Below are 21,486 nucleotides of genomic sequence, written 5' to 3'. Positions count from 1 at the left end.
ATTAGCTATTCACCTGGGAAAAATAAATAAATCCTGACCTCCCCTTCATAGCACACACAGAAACAATTATAGAAGGGCTAGATCCAAAGGTGAGGGAGAAAACAATAAAGCTTTCAGGGAGCTAGTGGGACTATCTTCATGGGCTTGGGTGGGGCAACATTCCTGGACCGGGACACAAAAGCCCGAAGCATAAAAGGACAGCTTGATGAAGTCGACCACGTTGAAACCTAAAACTCCAGGAGGCAGCCCAAGAGTAAAAAGGCAGGACCCCATCGGAAAGGATATTTGCAATGCATATATCCAACAAGTGGCTCATACCCAAACTATATAAAGAACCCCTAAAAAAATCCGTGAGAAAAAGAAAGCAGACATCCCAATACAAATGTAGGCAAAAGACGCGAAGAGTACACACGAAAAGGTACAGCAGGATGGTCAACAAGCACACAAATAGTGCTGCAGTTAAGAAGCCCTGCCGGAGATGAATCTCAAGGTAACGCCGCGCAGAGGAAGCCGGTAGCATCTCAGTCAGGAGGTCAAGCGCCCAAAGGAAAAGAAACTTCAAAGGCCAAGTGCCTGCATGTGTCTGAGCCGCTGTTCTGTCCAGTGGGGACGTTAAGGCCAGAGGCTCGGGCTCACTCAGGAGCCACCTGGAGTCCACCCCGACGGTTCTCTACTCAAACACCTTGGCCGATGAAACGCGTGTGCTGACTCAGGGACCAAGGTGCCCCCGAGACATTAAACAGGCTTTTTGGGAGAAGAAATCTGTCCGGCTAGGAAGGCAAAGCTCAGCAAAGCTTGGAGAGTGGGGGGACAGGGACAGGCCCCAGGGTGAGACTGGGCCCCAGACGGGTCCCCCCATCCACCCCGGGCCCCTCAGCATGGCCCCCTCTGTCGTCTCACGGTGCCCAGGGTCAGAGGACAGGCTGGGCTCACGAAAGTCCACATCCAGCTCGCCCTCTGCAGCCTGACCGTCTGGACTAACTGATGGGACCCGATGTCCTCGGAAATGGACCGATGACATGACCATGTGGTGTCCCAGAAACGCAAGCCCAGCACCTCTGGTGGGCCACCCTCATGCTTGGGTTTAACCAAGCGTCCCCCCTAGGATCCCCAGGACGGGCCTGGGGACCGGCGTGCGGCCACTGTCCCTCAGAAACCCCAGGGAGTCCCCGCTCTGTGCCAGGAAAAGACGCCACGTCAGCCGGGGCCCCGCTGCCGGGCTGAAGTGCAGCGGCTCCGAGCCACGCACCCCTCGACGATGACGGGACCGTCCCCACGTGTCCTCTGAGCCCCTCTCGCCCCGCCCCTGCCCACCTGCACGGGCTTCCGCAAAAATAGTTTCCCATCGCACAAATCATTTTAACTCAAAAGAGCACGCCTTCAAAAACGTCCTCAGAAATGCAAAAGCAACCTTCAGAAGAAAAACCCCCAAAACCCTAGAGAACGCTCGGCTGAGACAAGCCGCAATTACTGTCCTCGGTTGGTTTGATAAAATTTCCTCTCCGCCTCTCCTCAGGACGACAAGCCTTCACTCAAAGACTTTCTTTTTTAAAAATAACTACAGTAACCCACCATTAGAACGGAGATTGCATTCTAATCCACCCTTTCTTTTTCTCTGGTTTCCAAACTGGCACCTTCCTGACTTCGGACAAGGAAAAAATGTAAACTTCTACAAAACGTCCAGCAGCTGCCTCGAGGCCAGCCCAAGCCGGAATTCAAGCTACAGCAGGAAAGGGAGAAGGATTTGCGAAGGACTGACCCCCCTGCCGCCCCCGCCCCACTCCCACCACTCCCCGCCCCTAGCCCACACCATCTTCTGAACTACTCCAGTAACAAGAAGGTGTCAAGGACCAGTGAAAGACAGTGCCCCGGGGAGCCCCTGCCCAGAGCCTTCCAGAACAAAGGGATGCTCATCCAAACATCTCTCCTTCTCTGCTGGAGCTGGAAGGGTGGTGCTGTTAAAGAAGAAAGAACTGCGTTTTCAAAAAGCGTAGCAACGCTCCGTTTCATCTGCCGCTGCTTTCCAGCCACCCCCAAAGCCCGGTGGCTTTCAGCGGCACTCAAAGCCATCCCGCGCCTCCCTCCAGCCGTGACCCAGGTCACACAGCACAGCTCAGGAGGGGGCGTCTGCACCTGCTTCCTGCCCGCGCCTTCCCGGGGCCCCTGTGCTGGGGCCCAAGAACGCACTGTCACTCGGGGGCAGCGAGTTCCGGGAATGCTTCTCCCCACGTACTGCTATTCTTCTGGGTCACCTGGACGATTATTATTGTCTGTGGTTGACAGCTCATAATGCTGCGTCTTCAGAAATGAATTAAACACACACACACAGCTCACAAGAGCAGCAGAGGGGAAGGAATCTGGCTGGCAGCACCCATTCGCACAGTGACCTCATGTGCAGAGACGGAGCTCGTCCTGTTCTCTCTGCTATTTGTCACTCCATTGCTCCCTGAACCGCTAGAGGCCAAAGCAGAGGCGCGAGAGAGCAGCCTGGGGAGAGGGGTCCATTTGCAAGTAGACACACACTTTTCCAAGAGCATAGAAGAGAGGCTATACCTCTCACAACGGGAAAATACAGGCAAACAATGTCATTCACTCCAACAAATTGCTGGCAAGATACTGGAACCAACTCAAGTGCCCACATGCAGGAGGGGAGTTGACAACCACAGGACGGTTGAATAAATCCACACAGCAGAGTGCTAGGTAGCTGTACAAAAAAAGAAAGGATGTGGACGATCTCTGTGAACTGCTTTAGAGTGATTTCCAGGGTAGACTGTGGAGTGAACAACTGCAAAGTTCAAAAGGGTGGAGTTTTTTTGGGTTTTTTTGCGGTACGCGGGCCTCTCACCGCTGTGGCCTCTCCCGTTGCGGAGCACAGGTTCCGGACGCGCAGGCTCAGCGGCCACGGCTCACGGGCCCAGCCGCTCCGCGGCACGTGGGATCCTCCCGGACCGGGGCACGAACCCGCGTCCCCTGCATCGGCAGGCGGACTCTCAACCACTGCGCCACCAGGGAAGCCCACAAAAGGGTTTTTATAGCACTCTACCCTTCATGGAAGAAAGGAGATATAAGAAAATGTACATGCACCTATTTGTTCAATGCAAACGAAACACAGGATAAACCAGAAACTAAGAGAACTGCTTACCTAGAGGGCATGGCTGGGGATGGGCAAAGAACAGAGGATGGAGCAGGACATGGGGTGCCATGCCTCCGAGTGCACCTGCTTGTGTAGATCGGACCCTTAGGACTGTGGTTACATTTCATATACCCCCACCCCAAATAAATCAAAACTAAAATTGACCGGAATGGGGCCCATCCATCACTGAATACACACAACCACAGATGAATCTAACTGTATCACGAATCATTAACCCACTCTGAAGGGAAGGGAGAAGAAAGGAACCAACCTGGGTAACTTTGTGAAACAGAATTTCCACTGTATAGTGTAAGCCAATGGCAGAGAGAACGTGAACAAATACTGCCCTCTGGCTAGTACACCTGTTTCCCACGGGGGTGTGGGTTAGCAATCCTGAACTACTCTGTATGTGTGATATATTTTATTTTACTAATAAGTAAAAATACTGAGAATCGTGAGAGCCAGCTTTGGGGAAGGAAAGATATAAAAAAAGCCTCGGGGCTTCCCTGGTGGCGCAGTGGTTGAGAGTCCGCCTGCCGACGCAGGGGACACAGGTTCGTGCCAGCTGCCCGGCCAAGGGCCCTGAGCTGGGAAAGGCTGCAGCCCAGCAGGCGCCCCACACCGGCCGGGACACTCGGCAGAGCAGCAGAGACCACCTGCAAACCAGCACGACTGGGGGCGGCCAAAGGACAGGGTCAGAATCCGGACAGTCTGGTGGTTTGGGAAGCAAGGGACATAAACGAAGCAAAACACTGTGATGGGTTTGAACACAGGCTCTGAGGACACACACGCTGGGCCCCAGGCGTGCCCGACACAGAGATTCCGGAGACGACGTGGAGCAGAAGGCCCGGCTACACAGGCCGCCACCGTCTGTCAGCCGGGTCCCACCCAGACAGCACCGAGCGCCGGGGGCTCAAAGCAAAGCCCCTGGAGATCAGGGCAGTGGGCTCTGTCTTGTTTATTTCATTGTACCAGTAACCGGCTCGAGTTGGTTTCCTAAGAAAATACTGAGAACATTTTTTTTAATGTAAGGATCTTTATGGCAGAACATCCCAAAAGACATTGGCTGGTGGTGAGGTCCTGAAGGTAGGGGGCCCTGGAGACGGCCCTACTCAGAAAGGGGCTGGGAGGGAGGGAGGGAGAGGGAGGGAGGGAACCCTGATAAACAAAACAAAATCAGCCCCGCTCTTCAAACTCCAGGTTCACACCAGCCTGATCTAACAAGGAGGGTGGGTGTGGGTGTGTGTATGGCTGTGTGTGTGTGTCGGGTCTATGTGTGTCCTGGGTGTGTGTGTCCGTGCCGGGTCTATGCGTGTCCTGGGTGTGTGTGTCTGTGTGTGTGTGCCGGGTCTATGAGTGTCCTGGGTGTGTGTGTGTCTGTGTGTGTGCTAGGTCTGCATGTGTGCGTGTATTTGTGTGTCAGCGTATGTCCTGAGTGTGTCTGTGTGTGTGTGCCGGGTCTATGCGTGTCCTGGGTGTGTGTGTGTGTGTCTGTGTGTGTGGTGGGTCTATGCGTGTCCTGGGTGTGTGTGTGTCTGTGTGTCTGTGTGTGTGCCGGGTCTATGCGTGTCCTGGGTGTGTGTGTGTCTGTGTGTCTGTGTGTGTGTGGTGGGTCTATGCGTGTCCTGGGTGTCTGTGTGTGTGCCGGGTCTATGTGTGTCCTGGGTGTGTGTGTGTCTGTGTGTGTGCTAGGTCTGCATGTGTGCGTGTATTTGTGTGTCAGCGCATGTCCTGAGTGTGTCTGTGTGTGTGGTGGGTCTATGCGTGTCCTGGGTGTGCGTGTGTCTGTGTGTGTGCTAGGTCTGCATGTGTGCGTGTATTTGTGTGTCAGCGTATGTCCTGAGTGTGTCTGTGTGTGTGCCGGGTCTATGCGTGTCCTGGGTGTGTGTGTGTCTGTGTGTCTGTGTGTGTGCCGGGTCTATGCGTGTCCTGGGTGTGTGTGTGTCTGTGTGTCTGTGTGTGTGTGGTGGGTCTATGCGTGTCCTGGGTGTCTGTGTGTGTGCCGGGTCTATGTGTGTCCTGGGTGTGTGTGTGTCTGTGTGTGTGCTAGGTCTGCATGTGTGCGTGTATTTGTGTGTCAGCGCATGTCCTGAGTGTGTCTGTGTGTGTGGTGGGTCTATGCGTGTCCTGGGTGTGCGTGTGTCTGTGTGTGTGCTAGGTCTGCATGTGTGCGTGTATTTGTGTGTCAGCGCATGTCCTGAGTGTGTCTGTGTGTGTGCCGGGTCTATGTGTGTCCTGGGTGTGTGTGTGTCTGTGTGTGTGCTAGGTCTGCATGTGTGTGTGTATTTGTGTGTCAGCGCATGTCCTGAGTGTGTGTGTGTGTGTGTGCCGGGTCTATGCGTGTCCTGGGTGTGTGTGTGTGCACGCACGGACACATCCCCGCCCCGTGAACTCACTGAGGGTCTGGACGCCGGGAAGTCCTGCATTCAGGCCACGCGCCCCTCCCTCCCCTGCCCGCTCAGCCTCGCGCCTCAGCTGCAGGCCCTGGTCCCGAGCCCCCCACTCCCCAGCACAACCCACAGCCCCAGCACAGCCTGGTCCCCAGCGACCACCGTGACTCAAAGCCCCCTTCCCTAGGGCCACTTCAGCCTCAAACACACATCGCTTCCAGAGTCGTTCAGAGCAAGGCTTCTCTGCTTTTACACACTTGGGTTACAGACTTGCATATCTCGATGCCACGTTATAAGACCCCCAACACTGGAAGCACTAAAAATGCCGCTGCTTCACGCCAGGATCAGATTTCCAACACAGGCTGAGCCCGCCGAGCTCACTCCTGCCGAGTTAGCTGCGTCCGCACCGTGGCAGCAAGGGAAGAGCCTCTGCCCGGGGACGAGCATCTCTCCATGAAAGAGGAGCCACACAAACACACACAAGGAACAACACAGCTCCTGACGAGGCCACTCTACGGTGCTGTTGACTCCGAGCTCAGCATTTCCTCAACAGCCATTTACTGAGCCACTGCTGTGAGCCAACGCTCAATGCCGGGCATCGTGAGGAAGGAACCAGTGATTCCAAACAGGGTCCAGGGCAGCTCCTCCAGAAACGCACAGGCTGGCTTAAGAGATGATCGATTTGCATAAATAATAACATACGGTCCTCGGAGGTGGTACTGATGCAGTGCAAAGACGGCCTGGAGGGAAACATGGCCCTTCCCTGGGGACATCAGAGAGGGCTTCATGGAGGAGGTGGGACTGACCTCAGAGACGTGGAAAGAAGGCCTTCCAGACAAAGGCAGGGGCACATGCAAGGGTGGAGGCCCACCAGGCCTGGACTTCAGGGGAGAGCGAGCGTTTCCATTCCTCCAGACAGACATTCAAGCAGAAAGTCAGACTGGAAAGGTCTGCTAGAGACCGACCGTGAGGCCTGGAGTTGAAATGTGTCTTCAGGGAAACCTTAGTCACCGAAAGATTTTAAATAGGTGAGTAAGGCCATCTGGCATGTGTTTCTGGAAGATAAGCCTGGAACTCGGGGAGAATGAAGCAGGGAGAACAGTCAGGAAGCTTCTAGCTCAGGCAGAACCAGGGAAGGGATGGCGGGGCAGAGCAGGTGCGAGGGATGCTCTGAAAATAGGGTCACAGCTGGTCCTGCGCAGGGACCAGGACCCAGGAGGGCGCCAGGGTGCCAGGCTCAGAGCGGAGAGAAGGCGATGTGGTGACAGAGGACAGACACAGAGGACGTGCGGGCTCGGGGGTAACGTGCCCACCTGCACACACGGAGCCGAGAAACCTGCCCGGAAACAGGAGCGAGGCCGAGGGAAGAGGTGGGTTTTGTGTCATCGGGAACATCTGCCCGGAGGTGATGGCTGAAATCACGGCATCCCCATGAATTCAGAGAAGTAAACGTTCATGCAGAGGGGCTGAAGGAACACCTGTGTTAGGGAGTTACAGGAGGTGGAGCTGATACCAGGGAAAGGGCGGCACCTGCAGGGCGTGGACTGCAAGCCCGGGGCTGGGGCGTCAGGGGCTGCGGCGGGGCACAGGCCTTGACGGAGCCCAGGTGAGCAGGGGTCTCTGGAGACGTGTGAGACCATTTTTGCAGTTCGAAAATGTGTATGGAAAGTGGAGATGGTAAAAATCGACTTTAAATAGTCTGAAGAAGGGAAGGGAGGTGGACGTCACATAAGATCTCTGGAACTTGGGAACCAGCGATGCCACTTCTGCACGCACACACCTGAAAGGACCAAAAGCAGGGTCTTGGAGAGACGCTTGCACACCCACATTCATGGCAGCATTATTCACAATAGCCTAAAGGTGGGAGCAACCCAAGTGCCCACTGACGGATGCCTGGATAAACAAAATGTATGTCGTCCATCCACACCATAGAATATGATTCAGCCTTAAAAAGGAGGACATTCTGGGACTTCCCAGGCGGTCCAGTGGTTGAGACTCTGCGCTTCCTCTACAGGGTGCGCAGGTTCAATCCCTAGTCGGGGAACTAAGATCCCACATGCCGCATGGCACTGCCCCCCACCCACACACAAAAAAGGAGGACTTTCTGACATTTGCTACAACACGGATGGACCTTGAGGGCTTGATGCTCAGTGGAACAAACCAGACACAAAAGGACAAACCCTCTATGACTCTATTTACACGAGGCTCCCAGAGTAGCCAAAGTCATAAAGACAGAAGGGAGAAGGGGGGGGCGGGGGGCGGGGCTGAAGACGGGAGCGGGAGCTCGTGTTTAATGGGGGCAGGGTTTCAGTTTTTCGAGATCAAGAGAGTCCTGGAGATGGAGGGTGGTGACGGAGGCACAACAACGTGAGTACTTAACTTCCGTCGCTGAGCTGCAGGATGGAAAGCGGTTCAGAAGGTCAATTTTATGTTATGTGTATTTTACCACAATTTAAAATGTTTTGTGATCTTCAAAAAGAGAGGGAGAGAGGTAGGTAGGGTGAGAGGGCCATTCTCAGGTCAGGACAGTTTGCCTGTGGACGGAAAGGGCGTGAGAGAGAGGGATGGAGCAGGCAGACAGCGGGGGCGGAGGAAGGGAGGGAAGGTTCCCGAGGAAGAGAAGGAAAACGTCCTTCCCTGAGGAAGGAGGGAATGATGACGAGAGGGACGTGAGAAACCGGCGAAACCGTCAGGATGAAAGACAGAACAGAGCAACGGCTGTCGGGTGGTGCCATCAGCCTGCGAGAGCACAAATACAGATGAACACTGGCCAGAAAGTGTGGACGGCTGGGCGGAGCTGGGTTCTGAGGGAACCAAGAAGGGGCCTGACCTTCGTGGGGAATGAGGGTCGGGGGCAGGGTGAGTCGGGAGCTGCAGTGAGAGCGACCGTGTCCTGACTCACTGGCTTCCCTCGATGGCCGTCTCACTGAGGAGGGGACGAAAACACAGGTGGACGGACCCGGAGGCTGGCACATAGTAGGGCTTCAGGTAATGTTGATGGAATGGGATGGAACAGTATAAAACGGAACAAAATGGAAAATCCTGGCGGGAAATGTCTTTGTGTGACTTCAAGCAATCAAACATATATTTAATTCTTATTATTGTACATACAGAATGGATAAACAAGGTCCTACCGTAGAACACAGGGAACTGCATTCAGTAGCCCATGATAAACCATCATGGAAAAGAATACGAAGAAGAGTGTGTGTATCTATATCTATATCTATTTTATATGTATAGCTGAATCACAGCAGAAACTAACAAAACATTGTAAACCAGCTACACTTCAATAAACTAAATTATATACATATATATTGCATTTTTTAATAAACTCCTTGAAAAATCACACCGTCAAGTGTCGAATCAACACTGTGTCACAGCACATGGTCCTGACACAGGGAAAAGCGTACTTTTTAAAGGACAGGTGCACATCTGCGTCCCCAATACATCTGTCGTTCTTATCACTGACAAAGATAAACTGAAGGCAGAGAGAATTACGGTTACAATGAGGCAAAACAAAGAGCTCATCACTCAAAACCAAAAGCATAAAAAAAGTCTCTTCAAAACACTAAACTGTTTCCCAGAGAGAACCAAGCTCTCCAACTTACTAATGGCTATTATCAAGATAAGGGAGAATCAGTCCGTATATCCCCCTCCTCCAAAAACGACATTTATTGTAAATCAGCAATACCCACGATCGTGGCGCACACATCTACGAAAGTGACATCTGTTCTTAGAAGCCTTTTTACCCAAAGTCAGTACTGTGTGTCCAACCCCAGTGCCATCGGGGGGATTTTCCACCGCTGTTCACAAACAATCCCAAGAAAACGAATGCTAGGAAGAGGGAAACGCTAATCCTGGCCAGCCCCAATCCATCTAAGATTCTTCATACAATCATACACACGAATATTCCTCGCTGCAAAACGAAATCAAAGAACAGGAATGAGGACAGATTCACTCGAACTCACCAAATGGTGCCACAGATGGACGGTGACGAGAGGGGAACTCTGGGAGAGCTTCGGCGTCGGGAAGACCTCCAGGGAAATCAGACAGCTGCTCACAGACAGCAAGCAGTGCTTGTAATTTGCTGCCTCAGCGATCCTTGGAAAGAAATGAAAAATCATCACAAAACACACAGAAAAAGAAAACAACCCTTGGGTTTAAAATTTAATGTTAAGTCCGAGACTTTTTGAAATCGTTTTTGGATGGAGCTTTGATTTCTATCAAAGAGCTGCTCTCTTTAGGGCTTGATGCTGGTACTGAAAGGTGAGAGGGAGCCCTTGACCTCACAGAGTCTACAACTCTAGTAGAAGAAGGGGGTTGGCCCAGGATGTGGGGAAGAACAGAAAGGTCAAAACAATGAGCCTGAATCTCAGCCATCCATTTCCTTGACCTTGGACAAGTGACTTACCTATTGGAACTCTGTTTGCCCTAACTATAAACCGGTGTGGTAAGTAGTAGTGTGTGATAGATAGCTGTTGTCTTGTCACCCAGTAGCCCTTCACCCTTCTCCTGATAAAGGCACCTCAGCTTCCCTCCAGGTGATACCCCTTCCCCACTTGCAGCCCACGTGCTTTGGAGGGAACTCCATCCTTGACTAAGAGTAAAGCCTGCTATCCTGACCTGAATGCATCAGTGCACTGCATTCCTCAGACCATGCTGACTGGTCAGACGTGAGCACATGGTCCAAGAAGGTCCGAGGAGAAGTAACAAGATTCAGAAGGAAATGCTGGGTCAGAGATTCTCACTTCTCTCTGCTAGACGTCAGCCCCGAAGCATGAGGTCCCAGAAGTGGCTTACAATCACAAGCAGAGAGACTGACTGGGAAGGGGATCCACCCGCTGGAAGAGCTGAGAGATGGAGCTGAGTGACATCGACTGGATGCTGGATCGAGCAGCCCGCGCGCCTTTCAGCTCATGTGATCCAACAGACTCCTCTTTTGCTTAAAACACTTTACGGGGCTTCCCTGGTGGCGCAGTGGTTAAGAATCCGCCTGCCAATGCAGGGGACACGGGTTCGAGCCCAGGTCCGGGAAGATCCCACATGCCGCGGAGCAACTAAGCCCGTGCACCACAACTACTAAGCCTGCTCTCTAGAGCCCACGAGCCACAGCTACTGAGCCCGCATGCCACAACTACTGAAGCCCACACGCCCAGCGCCCGTGCGCCGCAATGAGAGAAGCCACCGCAATGAGAAGCCCGCGCACCGCAACGAAGAGTAGCCCCCGCTGGCCGCAACTAGAGAAAGCCCACGCACAGCAACAGAGACCCAACGCAGCCAGAAACAATAAATAAATAAAATAAAATAATAAAATAAAGAAATTAAAAAGAAAATTAAAAAATACAGCTTACACTGGGGTTTCTGTCACTTACAACCCCATCAGAAGAATCCTGACTGGTACACACAGTACCTGTCTCGTGGAGCTATGAGGCTGCAACGATATTCAGGGCCAGGACCAGGGCTAGGCAAGCAAGGAAGCTGGGGTGCAAGATCTAAGGTGTTCACTTGAATGCGGCGCCTGAATGACTCCCAGAGCGCACAGCGATCTGAATGTTGTGTTCTCGGTGTCTGCTCGAGCCCTCGCCCCGCCTGGCGTGCGGCAGGAGATCAGCAGATGTCTGCTGCCCGACTCTGAATTTCAGACACAGCTACACCAGGATGCTTTCGGCGTGGAGTCACCCGGCCCGCGCTCGGGCCGCCCAGTCGCCTGCTGGTCTCTTGCCCAATCTGGACGTTGCGTGTCTCCCATTCGCTCTCCAAAGCCCGACTGGGGATTCTGCCCCCTGTGTGCGTCTATGCCCACAGGACTATCTTCGTAACGTCAAGCCGACCCCTGCGAGCTGGAGGCACCATCTTCTTCCTCCTCCCTCAACTACCTGCGCCTACCGACTAGCCTCAAAGCTGCTGACCTGGACTGGAGCCCGCGGGACCCATGCAGCTCCTGCAACCGTCCCCCTTCGCACACCGCAACCGGCTCTGCACACAGGGTCCTTATACGTGTCCCTAAAAAAGAGCAGGTCCCCAGGAGCACACAGAACTGTTCCTGGAATTGTCAATATGAGATGTTTAAAAAAATATCGCTGTAAAGATTTAAAACCCCAGCCCTGCCTTCATGGAAAGACCCTGCAAGAGGGTCTTTGCAACAGAAGGTCACCGAGGACCCGGGTCTGTGGCGAAACAGAGGCATGGATTCCTCGTGTCTGAATATCACCGAGGTTGGAATCTTGAGGGGCTGCTGGAAGCTCAGAGAACATGGCTGATTTTCTGTCTGATTGCTCTTCTCTGGGAAAGTGTCACTGGTGCAAGCCCAGAACGAGAAGACACACACAGAATAAGTCACACACATTAAAAAAAAAAAACAAACAAAAGACACTGAAAAGAAAGCAGCACGTTACTTCAGTGTTTCTCAACCACTGTTTTCCTCCTCACCCCCTCAAGAGTCTTATGAGACATTTTTGTCCTAACACCCTGCCGTTAAGCCACCAACACCCCGCCCATCCCGTGAGATTTTAGTGCCACAGAGATACAGCAAATCTGCTTACGTACATAAAACATGCTCTATACAACTCTGCGGAGTCACAACCACTGTAATAGCTCAGACTCCTTGCCCCCAAAACCAATCTTCACCCCACAGAGGTGCTATCACCCCCACTGAAAATGCATGGGGTTCAGCCCCTGCCGTGGAAACCTAAGACTGGCTTGATGTCACCAGGGACCAAACCAGACCCAAAGACAGAAGGATGTGGTCCCCGGTGACACAGAGGCCAGCTCACTCGCAGACGATGGGGCTTCCCAGGTGGACGACCTCTCTGCCCGCGATTCCAGGGAGCTGAGATGTTCTGCGCTCACCCTTGCCAAGACCTCACAGCCCACGCTTCCCTCCGCAGGACTCCGTGCACTCATCACGTACGTAATTCCAGCAAGCAAGCTAGAAGTCACTTTTCTAGCAAAAATTAGGACTCCAATATCAGCCAACAATAAAATCACAACCCTGGGCATAGAACTCTAAAAAGACAGCATCATTTGTCACACACCCCTCCTCCCCCTCCGTGTACGTTTTCTAATAGTTCCCGCTGTCAGCTGTCCTCTCCCACTGGGAGGCAAGCTCCATGAGGGCCGCGTTCTTACCCATTCTGTTCATTGCTCTCCCAGCTCCCAGAGCCGTGCCTGACACGCGGTACATTTTCAATTAACACGTGTTGAATGAATGAATCTTCTCACAGGCAGACAACGTGGAACATATTGGAAAAAATAGAAAACACATGGAGGACCTTCTCTCAACGGACAGAATGCAAATCCAGAGTGGATTCCTGGATTCCACCCCGGGAACACGTGGATTCAGCCAGATGTAGTCTGGGAAACACCGCCTTTGAGCGCAGGAATCGATACCAGACTCACCAAATCACGGTAAGGCTGACGGCCTACACTGCATCCTCAGGAGCATTTTTAATCCAGGAAAGTGCGATTTCCCAATATGGACGGGTTTACACGGATGCTCTCCAGTGACTCACTTCTCGTGCAGCCAGTGAGGCCCTGCCTCCTGGCTGGGTTCGCCCTGCGGAGAGGCCCCGCTGGGGGTCCGGGGTCGCCGGGCCAGGAGGAGCCCACCGCTTTCGACACGACCCACCCAAGTCGACAACGACGAGACACCAGAAGAACTAAGAAATTACTGTTTACTTTTGAGATGCGATAACGGCGGGAGTTTACTCTGTAGTTTTTAAAGAGTCTTTATCTTTTAAAAATAGAGACTAAATATTTACAGATGAAACTACATGATGTCAGAGATTGCCTCCAAATAACTGGTGAGGCCGGGTGTACAGAGGAAGCCCAAACGGCTGTGGATTGTCCTGGTCATAACCCGGTGATGACCGTCTCTCTGTTTTTACAGATGTTCAAAATTTTTCATAATAAAAAGAGGGGTTTTTTTTTTGTTTTTTTTTTTTACCACTTCATTTAATCTCTCTGGTACCTCCAGCTGTACTAAGAGTTTTGCTTTGGTTTCATAAATCTGACCCAGGTTTGATTTTTTTGTTTTTAACCTATTTTCTAGGGAGCAGTAACACTTGGAGGTTGGATTATCTGTCACTTTGGAGCCGATCATACCAGGGCTTGGGGGTCTTTTCGGGTTGGAAAACCAGCTCATTCTAGATGCAAGGAGGGAATGGGGCAAAGGAGACAGCCAGGGGGCGGGGGCCGCAGCGTTATGGCCCGTTCCCTCCTCTGCACAGAGCCCTGCCCCACGCTGCCTCATCCAGGCCCCATGCCCTCTGCTTTGGGTGCGTTCAGCCAACGGGACCACCAGTAGGAAATCAGAGGCGTCAGAGAGGAGAGTGAGGCCCACACAGGGCTGTCCCCGTGGGGCCACCCCAACTTGGCCCCAGCCCACCGAAGGGCCCGGTACCCGTCTGGTCCCCGCACGCACCCCTCCATCTTTGCACAGGGAACTGTGTTCTCCTGCCGCCTTCAGCCCAGGGCCGTAGCAGCACGCCCCACCTCCTTGTTCCGAGAACTTTCCTGTTACTGTACTCTATCCTTTTTAGTGGGGAGCCCACCCCGACCATGGCCTTGCAAACGGCCCCTCCATTTAACTTCCCCCAAGTTACCCATCTGGCCCCTATGGGGGACCCAACTGACAGCCCAAAGTCCAGCCCTGCAGCCTCACCTATTTCGGCACATTTGAGCCACGACCCCTCTGTGGGTCATCTCTGCCTTCAATTAAGCCCAGAGAGGATGGAAGATTCCAGGATCTCAGGGGCAGATCTGGGAACTCTGAAATCTTCAAGCAAAACACCCAAGCGTGTGGAGAGATGAGCTCTGGTCCTCAAGCAAGAGAAGTTAGCACACATGGGATAAGAAAAGGGGCCTCAGGAAGAGACTACTCCGAGTACAAGGGGCCCACAGTTAAACCAAGTTGTATAGGGAAGCTGAAAAAAAAAATTTTAACTGCAAATATTCCCTAGTAAATGAACTACTTTTCTAATGAGTTCCCACTCAAACATGGTGCCCTGCTCGCTCTGGGGTCTATCCTCATCCATCCCGTCAGAGCTGTGTCCTCGCTGACCATTGGGGAGCAGCAATGAGACGCTGAAAACACCAAGCAAAGGAAACCTGAACCTCATGAAAGATGCTGCCCCTGGTGACAGGGGTGAGAGCGCCGGAGGGACTTGGGAGAATTCTCGAGTGGACGTGAGGCCTCTGGCCAACGGACAACCAAAGAGAAGAGCGCCCACCAGGATGGTGGACGTGAGCTCCGTGGTACTCAGGTTGCTGAGTAGCCGAGTTCTCCGTGTCCAGAAGTAGTTCAGCGGGGTCTCTTAAGAGAGAACGGCAAGAACCGGAATTTCCCTAAACCGGGACCCTCCTCTCCAAACTCTGCATTGCATTGCAAGAAAATTGCAAGAAAATTTGCTAGAAACAGTGCACCTAGATTCCCACCTCCTACCGTTCTGCCACATTGCTTTAACTGGCATCTCACACTCTAGACACACACACACACACACACACACACACACACACACACGCCTTGTTGCTGAACCATCGGAAGGTACATCACGACACTCCACCTCTACGTTCTTTAACAGGGACCTTCTAAAAACAAAGACCGCCTTCTACATAATCACCATCCCATCATCACGATCAGAAATCTGACATGGCTTCGACCATAACCTGGTGCCTGGTCCACCGTCCAATGTCCCCAGCGTCCCCACGGTCTCCTTCAGAGTGAGGCTTCTTTCCCGTCAAGGAAACGACAGCATCCCTTTAGTCACCGTATCCCCTCAGTCCCCTCTGATCCGGAACAGTCCCCGCTCTTGTTACTGCTTTTACTGCGTGCATGTTTCACAGTCCAGACCAAAGTTTTGCAAAATGTCCCTTGACTTTCCTCGTGGGGAGCGTCGGACCGAGCGTCTGGGGGCAGGATGACCCTTCCCACTGCTTCACATCAGGGGACGCAGGACGTCAGCCTGTCCCGATGTCGGTGACACCGAGCGTGACCCCGTTGGCTGAGGTGGTGCTGACGGTGTCTCCGCTCTTGGGGACCTTCTCACGAGGTGGTTAACGGGTCCCCTGAGGGGTGACGGGGAATAACCCTGGGCCCTCACAACCCTTCACCCGCTGGTGTCTGCCCCGAGGAGGTTTGCCCGATCGATGGCTACACCGAGGGCCGCCACATGGCGATCTTGACCCTGCCGGTCCTTCCGCCTGGACTGCTCAGCGTTACTCTACAAAGGAGAAGTGCAGACATTTAAGCCAAGTCAAGCCCCACAGAACGCGTCCTTCTGAAGCACGTGTGAGTCCATCACTGAGATGCTGAAACCCAGAGGCACGAGTCCCAGCCCTGCCCCTGCTGCTGCAGCCGCGGAGTGCCGTACCCTCCGGGTCCCGGGTCTGTCTGTGGGGGCGAAGCAGGTGACTCTGCTCCCTGCTCAGCTCCGACGGCTCTTTGGAAGGAAACGGCAGTCCCAGCTGCTGGCCTGGCAACTGGGAATCAGCAAGAACCCAACGCTCCTTATCACTACGGGGCCAGGGGCCGCGGGCCGCGGAGGAGCCCCCAAGTCCAGGCGCCCGCAGAGGCCAGCAAAGCCCCCACCCAGGACCTGTGGACGGTTAGGCGTTGCCTTGGGCAGCCAGCACATGGGCCCGAGTGGTCTACCCAGGGCGGGGGGGATGGACAGCCCATCCTGCCCCGACCCCCTCCTCGTGCTTTAAACTCACGCGCTGACGCCCCTCCCCAGGGGGTTAAAGGACACTCTGATTCCACTGCATCCTTTCGATCTCACAAAAAACCGAACATGTGTGTAGACGATGATGCACGAAACTGAAACGGAATGAAGTCAGCTGCGCGGGTGAGTGGGGACACTAGAGCGCCAACAGTGCCATGGTACAGATCTGCTTCTAATCCTGTGTGGGATTTGATAATCATCTCAGAGGCGGAGGATGGGAGAACATCCAACCGCCTCAGGAGGCGATAAGGGAAGTGCTTACGTATCATGTGCCAGGGCTTTACTGAAACCATTAACTCAGTGCTCACGGAGACCCTCAGAAATCGGGATGGCCGTCCTCCCTCTCAGAAAGGAGCATGAGAGCAAAGAGACCACCAGCTGGTGAGGGCAGCCGGCGGCAAGAAGAAAGCCGGGAGCCTGGCTCCCAAATCCAAGAGTGAACCACAGCACGACTGTTTGGTATCACCCCTGTGCTGCCCTGTGCTACGGGAGCAAGCACAACAGGGACCACACTTGGAGAGCTGCTGGGGTGATTTTTTTTTTTTTTTTTTTTGAGGTTAATGTTGACAGTAAGACATCTTTGCATCAAGTGTTGGCTTTAGGGCTAAAGGTTCAACACCTGAGAAATACACCGTCATCATTGCAAAATCATTCTGTTTCTGACTTGAAGAAAATGAGCACTTACAGTCTCTGCTGACAAGAGTTCAGAGGTCAATGGTGTTAAGGCCGATGGGTAGAGGGCTGCGAGGAGGGGGATATTCTCTGCCTGTGCGGGTCTCCAAGCCCACGATTTGCAGGGGGTATAAGAGTTGATCGCGGCGCCCCGGGTCCTGAGGTTCCCAGGAGTCCTGCTGGGTACCCCTGGGCAGTGAGGATGGTGGAGGGAAGGGAAGGCTGGAGCCCTTGGGACGGAAGGAACCACACCCAGCGGCCAAGCTTCAAGCTCACACTTCGACTCTCCACAGCAGCTCAGAGTCAGCCCCAGCCCCGTCCACTGCTGCCAGCGCTGATGTAACTGTCCACCGGGGCTGTGCAAACCACAGGCACTGCCTAGTCTTATAAATAAAGTTTTATCAGCACACACCACTCCATGTCTTTATGTATTGTCTGGGGCTGCCTTCCCACAGCTCTGCTGCAACAGAGACACTATGGCAGGTAAAGCCGAAAATATTAACCACCTGGCCCTTTATGCAAAAGCTTGCCAACACCCAGATAGAGCGATGGTTCCGGTCACATTAAATCAAAGTGCCTGCTGCCCTCTGCAACCCTCGATCCTGCCTTCCTTCCCTTTCCTGAGGATGACGGGTACCGAGAACATGGTACAGACGCCGTCCTCCCCACGTCCCTACCCCGGCCCGCGGCAGGGCTCGGCCATCCCCAGAAATACACGTTCATGGATTTCGCTGAACAGTCCGTTTCAGTCGGAACCTCCAGCAGTGAGAGTTGTAAATAAGTATTGATAAATTGGGGCCAAGGATGGATCCACTATTCACTCATAATCTCAGGTTTGGGGAAATTTCCCCCAAACATTCAAGAAGGCCTGTTTCCGAGGAAAGCGTGTGGCATCTTCCCCTGTGACTTTCCTGAAGAAGTCTGGAAAGCACACCCGGAGTGCCAGGTCCCCTTTCTGTAGTTATAAGGCTCCCCCAGGCAACCAGGCCCAGAACCGGGCTTTCTTCCAGGTCTACAGCTAAACCACGACTGTTTGCTCCCTTCCCCCGCCCTCCTCCAGGGTTTTGTACAATGAGCTGGTCCCTCACATCAGGAGGGAGAGGAGCCTGTCTGAGATACACATGATATCAGGGCTCGGGTATCTGTATCATTAGAAGGTATTTATCATTTCTTGTTTATCTGTAGGCGGTAAAAATAGCTGCCTACTTTTCCATCACACAAGCCTCCAAACACCGGCAGCAGAGCCAGTGTCTGAAACCCGCCCCCGCAACGCCTTCCCATCAGCAGAGACAGCGAACTTGCAGGAACGCCTGTCCTCATACCATCAGCTTTCCCAGGCTCTGTCCCGGCGGGGGAGGGCAGCGGGGCCTCGGGGCCAGGGGTGGAGGCCCTGTGCGGCTCCCTCTGAGATGCACGGCTCTCTCTCCAGCACCTTTTCGGAGCGCCCCCCTCCCCGGCTCTGGGCCCGGCACCGCGCCAGACGTGTGGGAACAGAGATGGACCAGCCCCTGCCTGCTGCCCTCCGCGGAGCCCCTGTCTGGGGCGGATCTGTGCCCAACAAAACTGGCTTCACCTTCCAAACACTAACTGCAGAGAGGGGTCCCTTGGGCTCATACCTCGTTGGCCCTTTCTCGGCACCGGTCCTGGGCTCTGCCTCCCTGCCCGCTCCCAGGGACCCCGTGAAAGGGAGGAGTGGAGCCCAGCCCTAACCTCTCCTAAGGGAACCAGCCCCTGCCCGTGGTCGGAGTAGGGCTGACCCACCCTCCCAAGCCCCAGTGGGTCATGTGAGCAGACCTGGCCAACGAGAGTGCAGGGGCTGGGGGCCCGGATGGTCATGTGACCCAAGTGGGCCAATCACAGCCCTCTCTGGATTTTGAATGAAACTGACTTTTCATTGCTGAAAGAGACTCGCTTTCCTTCTTGAGATCTCAGGACCCCAACCCACGTGGGCCTGAAGCTACCCGGAGCCAGCCATGCCTCTATGGACGGGCCTGCCTAGAAATGAGCTGACACAGAGGAGAGCAGAGGCAGGGGACATAGAGACCAGGTCAAAGAAGCATCCTCTGGGTCCCTGGATCCAGCCGTGCCTGAACCCGACTGACTCCTGCCCTTCTTAGTCACATGAGCCCTCAGTTCCCTGACCTTCTGCCTAAGCTGATATAGCCAATACAGTCTTGACTGATATAGGCATGTGCTACTGGCTTCCCATTCCACAGAAGTGGAAACTGAGGTTGAGAGATCACTTGACTTGTCCAAGGTCACACAGTTCCAGGTGGAACCGATATGGCCACTCAGCCTATGCTCCTGACCACTGCACTGTCAGCCTACACCCCAGGGCTTCCTGAACCCCCACTGTAGGAGTCCCTGCGTCTTCCTCCTTTGCCCTAACAGTGAAGCACCAGGAATCAGCGTCACAAGTTCTCTGATACAATGCTGCACGTGTCAGTGATGGTGAGGAGGTGCGGGTGTCACGGCCGTCAGCCAGCCAGCAAACAAGCACCCCCTTTCCCGCTCCGTGCTGTGTGGCCCCCAGAGACTCACTTGGTGCTGGCCGGCTGGATGCTGCTCAGGTCACGGTGCACCGAGCGGTAGAGAAGGCCCACGATGGTGGTCCAGGCTGGGGAAAGAGCAGATGGCCAGACACCTGTCAGCATCCCAGGTGACAAGCAGGACAGACACAGAGCTCCCCGCCAAACCCACTCGTCCAGCAACACACAGCACAGACCTCACACCCAGAAACCCGGCAGCTCCTCGGGGGGCGAGGGGAGGGACACTCAGGGGCAGAACTGGCCACAAGGACAGAATGTGAGTAGAGACCCCCCTCCACTCTTCAACTGTGAATCCAACCGTGGCAATCGCTCCCTACGCTGCCCGGGGCAGTCAGCTCTGGACACGTGGACGCTGCAGCTCCCGGGGAGCCAGACACCGTGAGCTTCCGAAGGCAGAGCCCCCATCGAGCTGTGGACGGCAGCGCCAGGCGACAGCGCTGCAGTCGTGAGCGCATCTCAGTGGCTGTCTGCATCTGGAGTATTTACAGCAACGCCAGCGCTCGAGAGAGGCAGGATTTACAGTCACCCAGACGTCCGTCACGCCTTCGGCTGGGTCCCACCTCTCTGTGATATTCCATCTTGGAAACAAGAATCATCTATTCTGTTACCTCCATGCACAAGCTTAACAGGAGGCCGGGAGGAGCAGCTGCAAGCTGACCTCCGAGCTCTTCGGGATGTTGGCTGAGTGCGTTAAGATTTCAGGGACGTAGTTAATAATTCACGTAACACTTACCGTGTGCCAGGTACTGGTATAAGCTTTGCTCTTTTAATTCTCACCACAATATACTGCGGGAGGTACTAAGACTGTCCCCTATCACAGATGAGGAAACTGAGGCCAGGCAGGTTCAATAACTTGCCCAGTAAGTGTGTGGCTGACCCAGGATTCAAGCCCAGGAGTTCCATCCACAGAGTCGGTGCTTGCGACGAATAAGCTCTACCGGCAAGTGTGAGAAGCTTCCGGACGTACAGACCGTGAGGCTGCGGTTCTGCCGACTCTGAGACACTGAGGATTTCTAACAGATCGCGCAGCCGTGTGAGATGAAAAGATCCCACGTGCAGTCGGTTGGCCTTGGCATGTCCCTGGACCCCCCAATTTCTGTAGTTCACCCTGAGTGCGGGGGGACAGTCCCCTGACAGCAGGATACCCCGACATCCCTGAGCACCTTTCACACAGGCAAACTAGAGGGTACAGGGAGCAGAGGTTGGCTCCCAAGGGCTGGGGAGTGAGGACCCCGTGCTGGGGATGGGACACCATGGCCCTGCACCCCGCAGCCCGGCCCCCAGTCCTGAAGGCAGAACCCGGAAAGCGCATGGCCTCCGGCCAGACTGTCAGGAACTGAGAATCCACGACTCCCCAGACCGCCCGAGGCCCCTGGGACGGAGGGACACGCCTACAGAGGCACAGTCACTTTTCAAGGGGCAGACGGGACAGTCATGGCAGCAAAAATGGACAGAGCCACCCGGGCCCCCGACGGTGCTCCAGGGCCAGAGAGAGTAATCGGGGTCCCCTCGGGGCTGGTTCCTCACGGGCCTTGACTTGGACCCACCCAGGAGGAGGACACCGGGCCCCCCAGCAGGGAGGGGAGGTGGCCACATCAGTTCACATTCCGCTAAGAATCGCCCAGCGAGCCCGCCTGGAATGCAGATTCCCAGCCCCTCCTCCCCCCTCCCAGTGCATCAGGCTGCAGCAGACTCGGAGTCGAGTCGGCACTGTGACGACATCTCAAGAGCGCCTGATGACACACTGTGTTCCCACAGGCACACAGAGGAGGCCTGGGGGCAGCCCCTCTGCCAGCTGACAGCCACAGGGCTGAGTCCCTCCCTGAGGGTGCTGGGGTGCAGGTCCCCCCAGCTGTGCTCACCTTGGCTGTGAAAAGCCTCGTGGGGGATCTCGATGTAGTTCTGCCCCTGGGCCGGGAAGCGGTAGTGGGAGGAATTCATGGTCTTGGGGAGCAGTTTGGCCATGGAAAAGTCTAGAACAAGCCAGAGAGAGGAAGCTGCAGTCAGTCAACTCCAGGGCA

At 54.4% G+C, this 21,486-nt stretch overlaps 1 protein-coding gene across 2 annotated transcripts in view; it reads right to left on the bottom strand.

Moving 5' to 3' along the window:
* Window positions 1–21,486, bottom strand: part of ADGRD1 (adhesion G protein-coupled receptor D1) — a 139,752-nt gene that overhangs the window by 77,653 nt on the left and 40,613 nt on the right. For both annotated transcript variants that reach the window (XM_065889968.1, XM_065889969.1), the window contains 3 exons: window positions 21,328–21,438; window positions 19,458–19,533; window positions 9,492–9,624 (listed from right to left, as the gene is read on the bottom strand). In XM_065889968.1, the coding sequence (XP_065746040.1) occupies window positions 9,492–9,624; window positions 19,458–19,533; window positions 21,328–21,438 (320 nt within the window). The remainder of the gene's footprint in view (window positions 1–9,491; window positions 9,625–19,457; window positions 19,534–21,327; window positions 21,439–21,486) is intronic.

This window comes from Phocoena phocoena, chromosome 13 (assembly GCF_963924675.1).
Source record: "Phocoena phocoena chromosome 13, mPhoPho1.1, whole genome shotgun sequence".
NCBI classification, from domain to species: domain Eukaryota; kingdom Metazoa; phylum Chordata; class Mammalia; order Artiodactyla; family Phocoenidae; genus Phocoena; species Phocoena phocoena.
The sequence above is the reverse complement of the archived record's forward strand: the minus strand, read 5'-3'. Positions and strand labels throughout refer to the sequence as shown.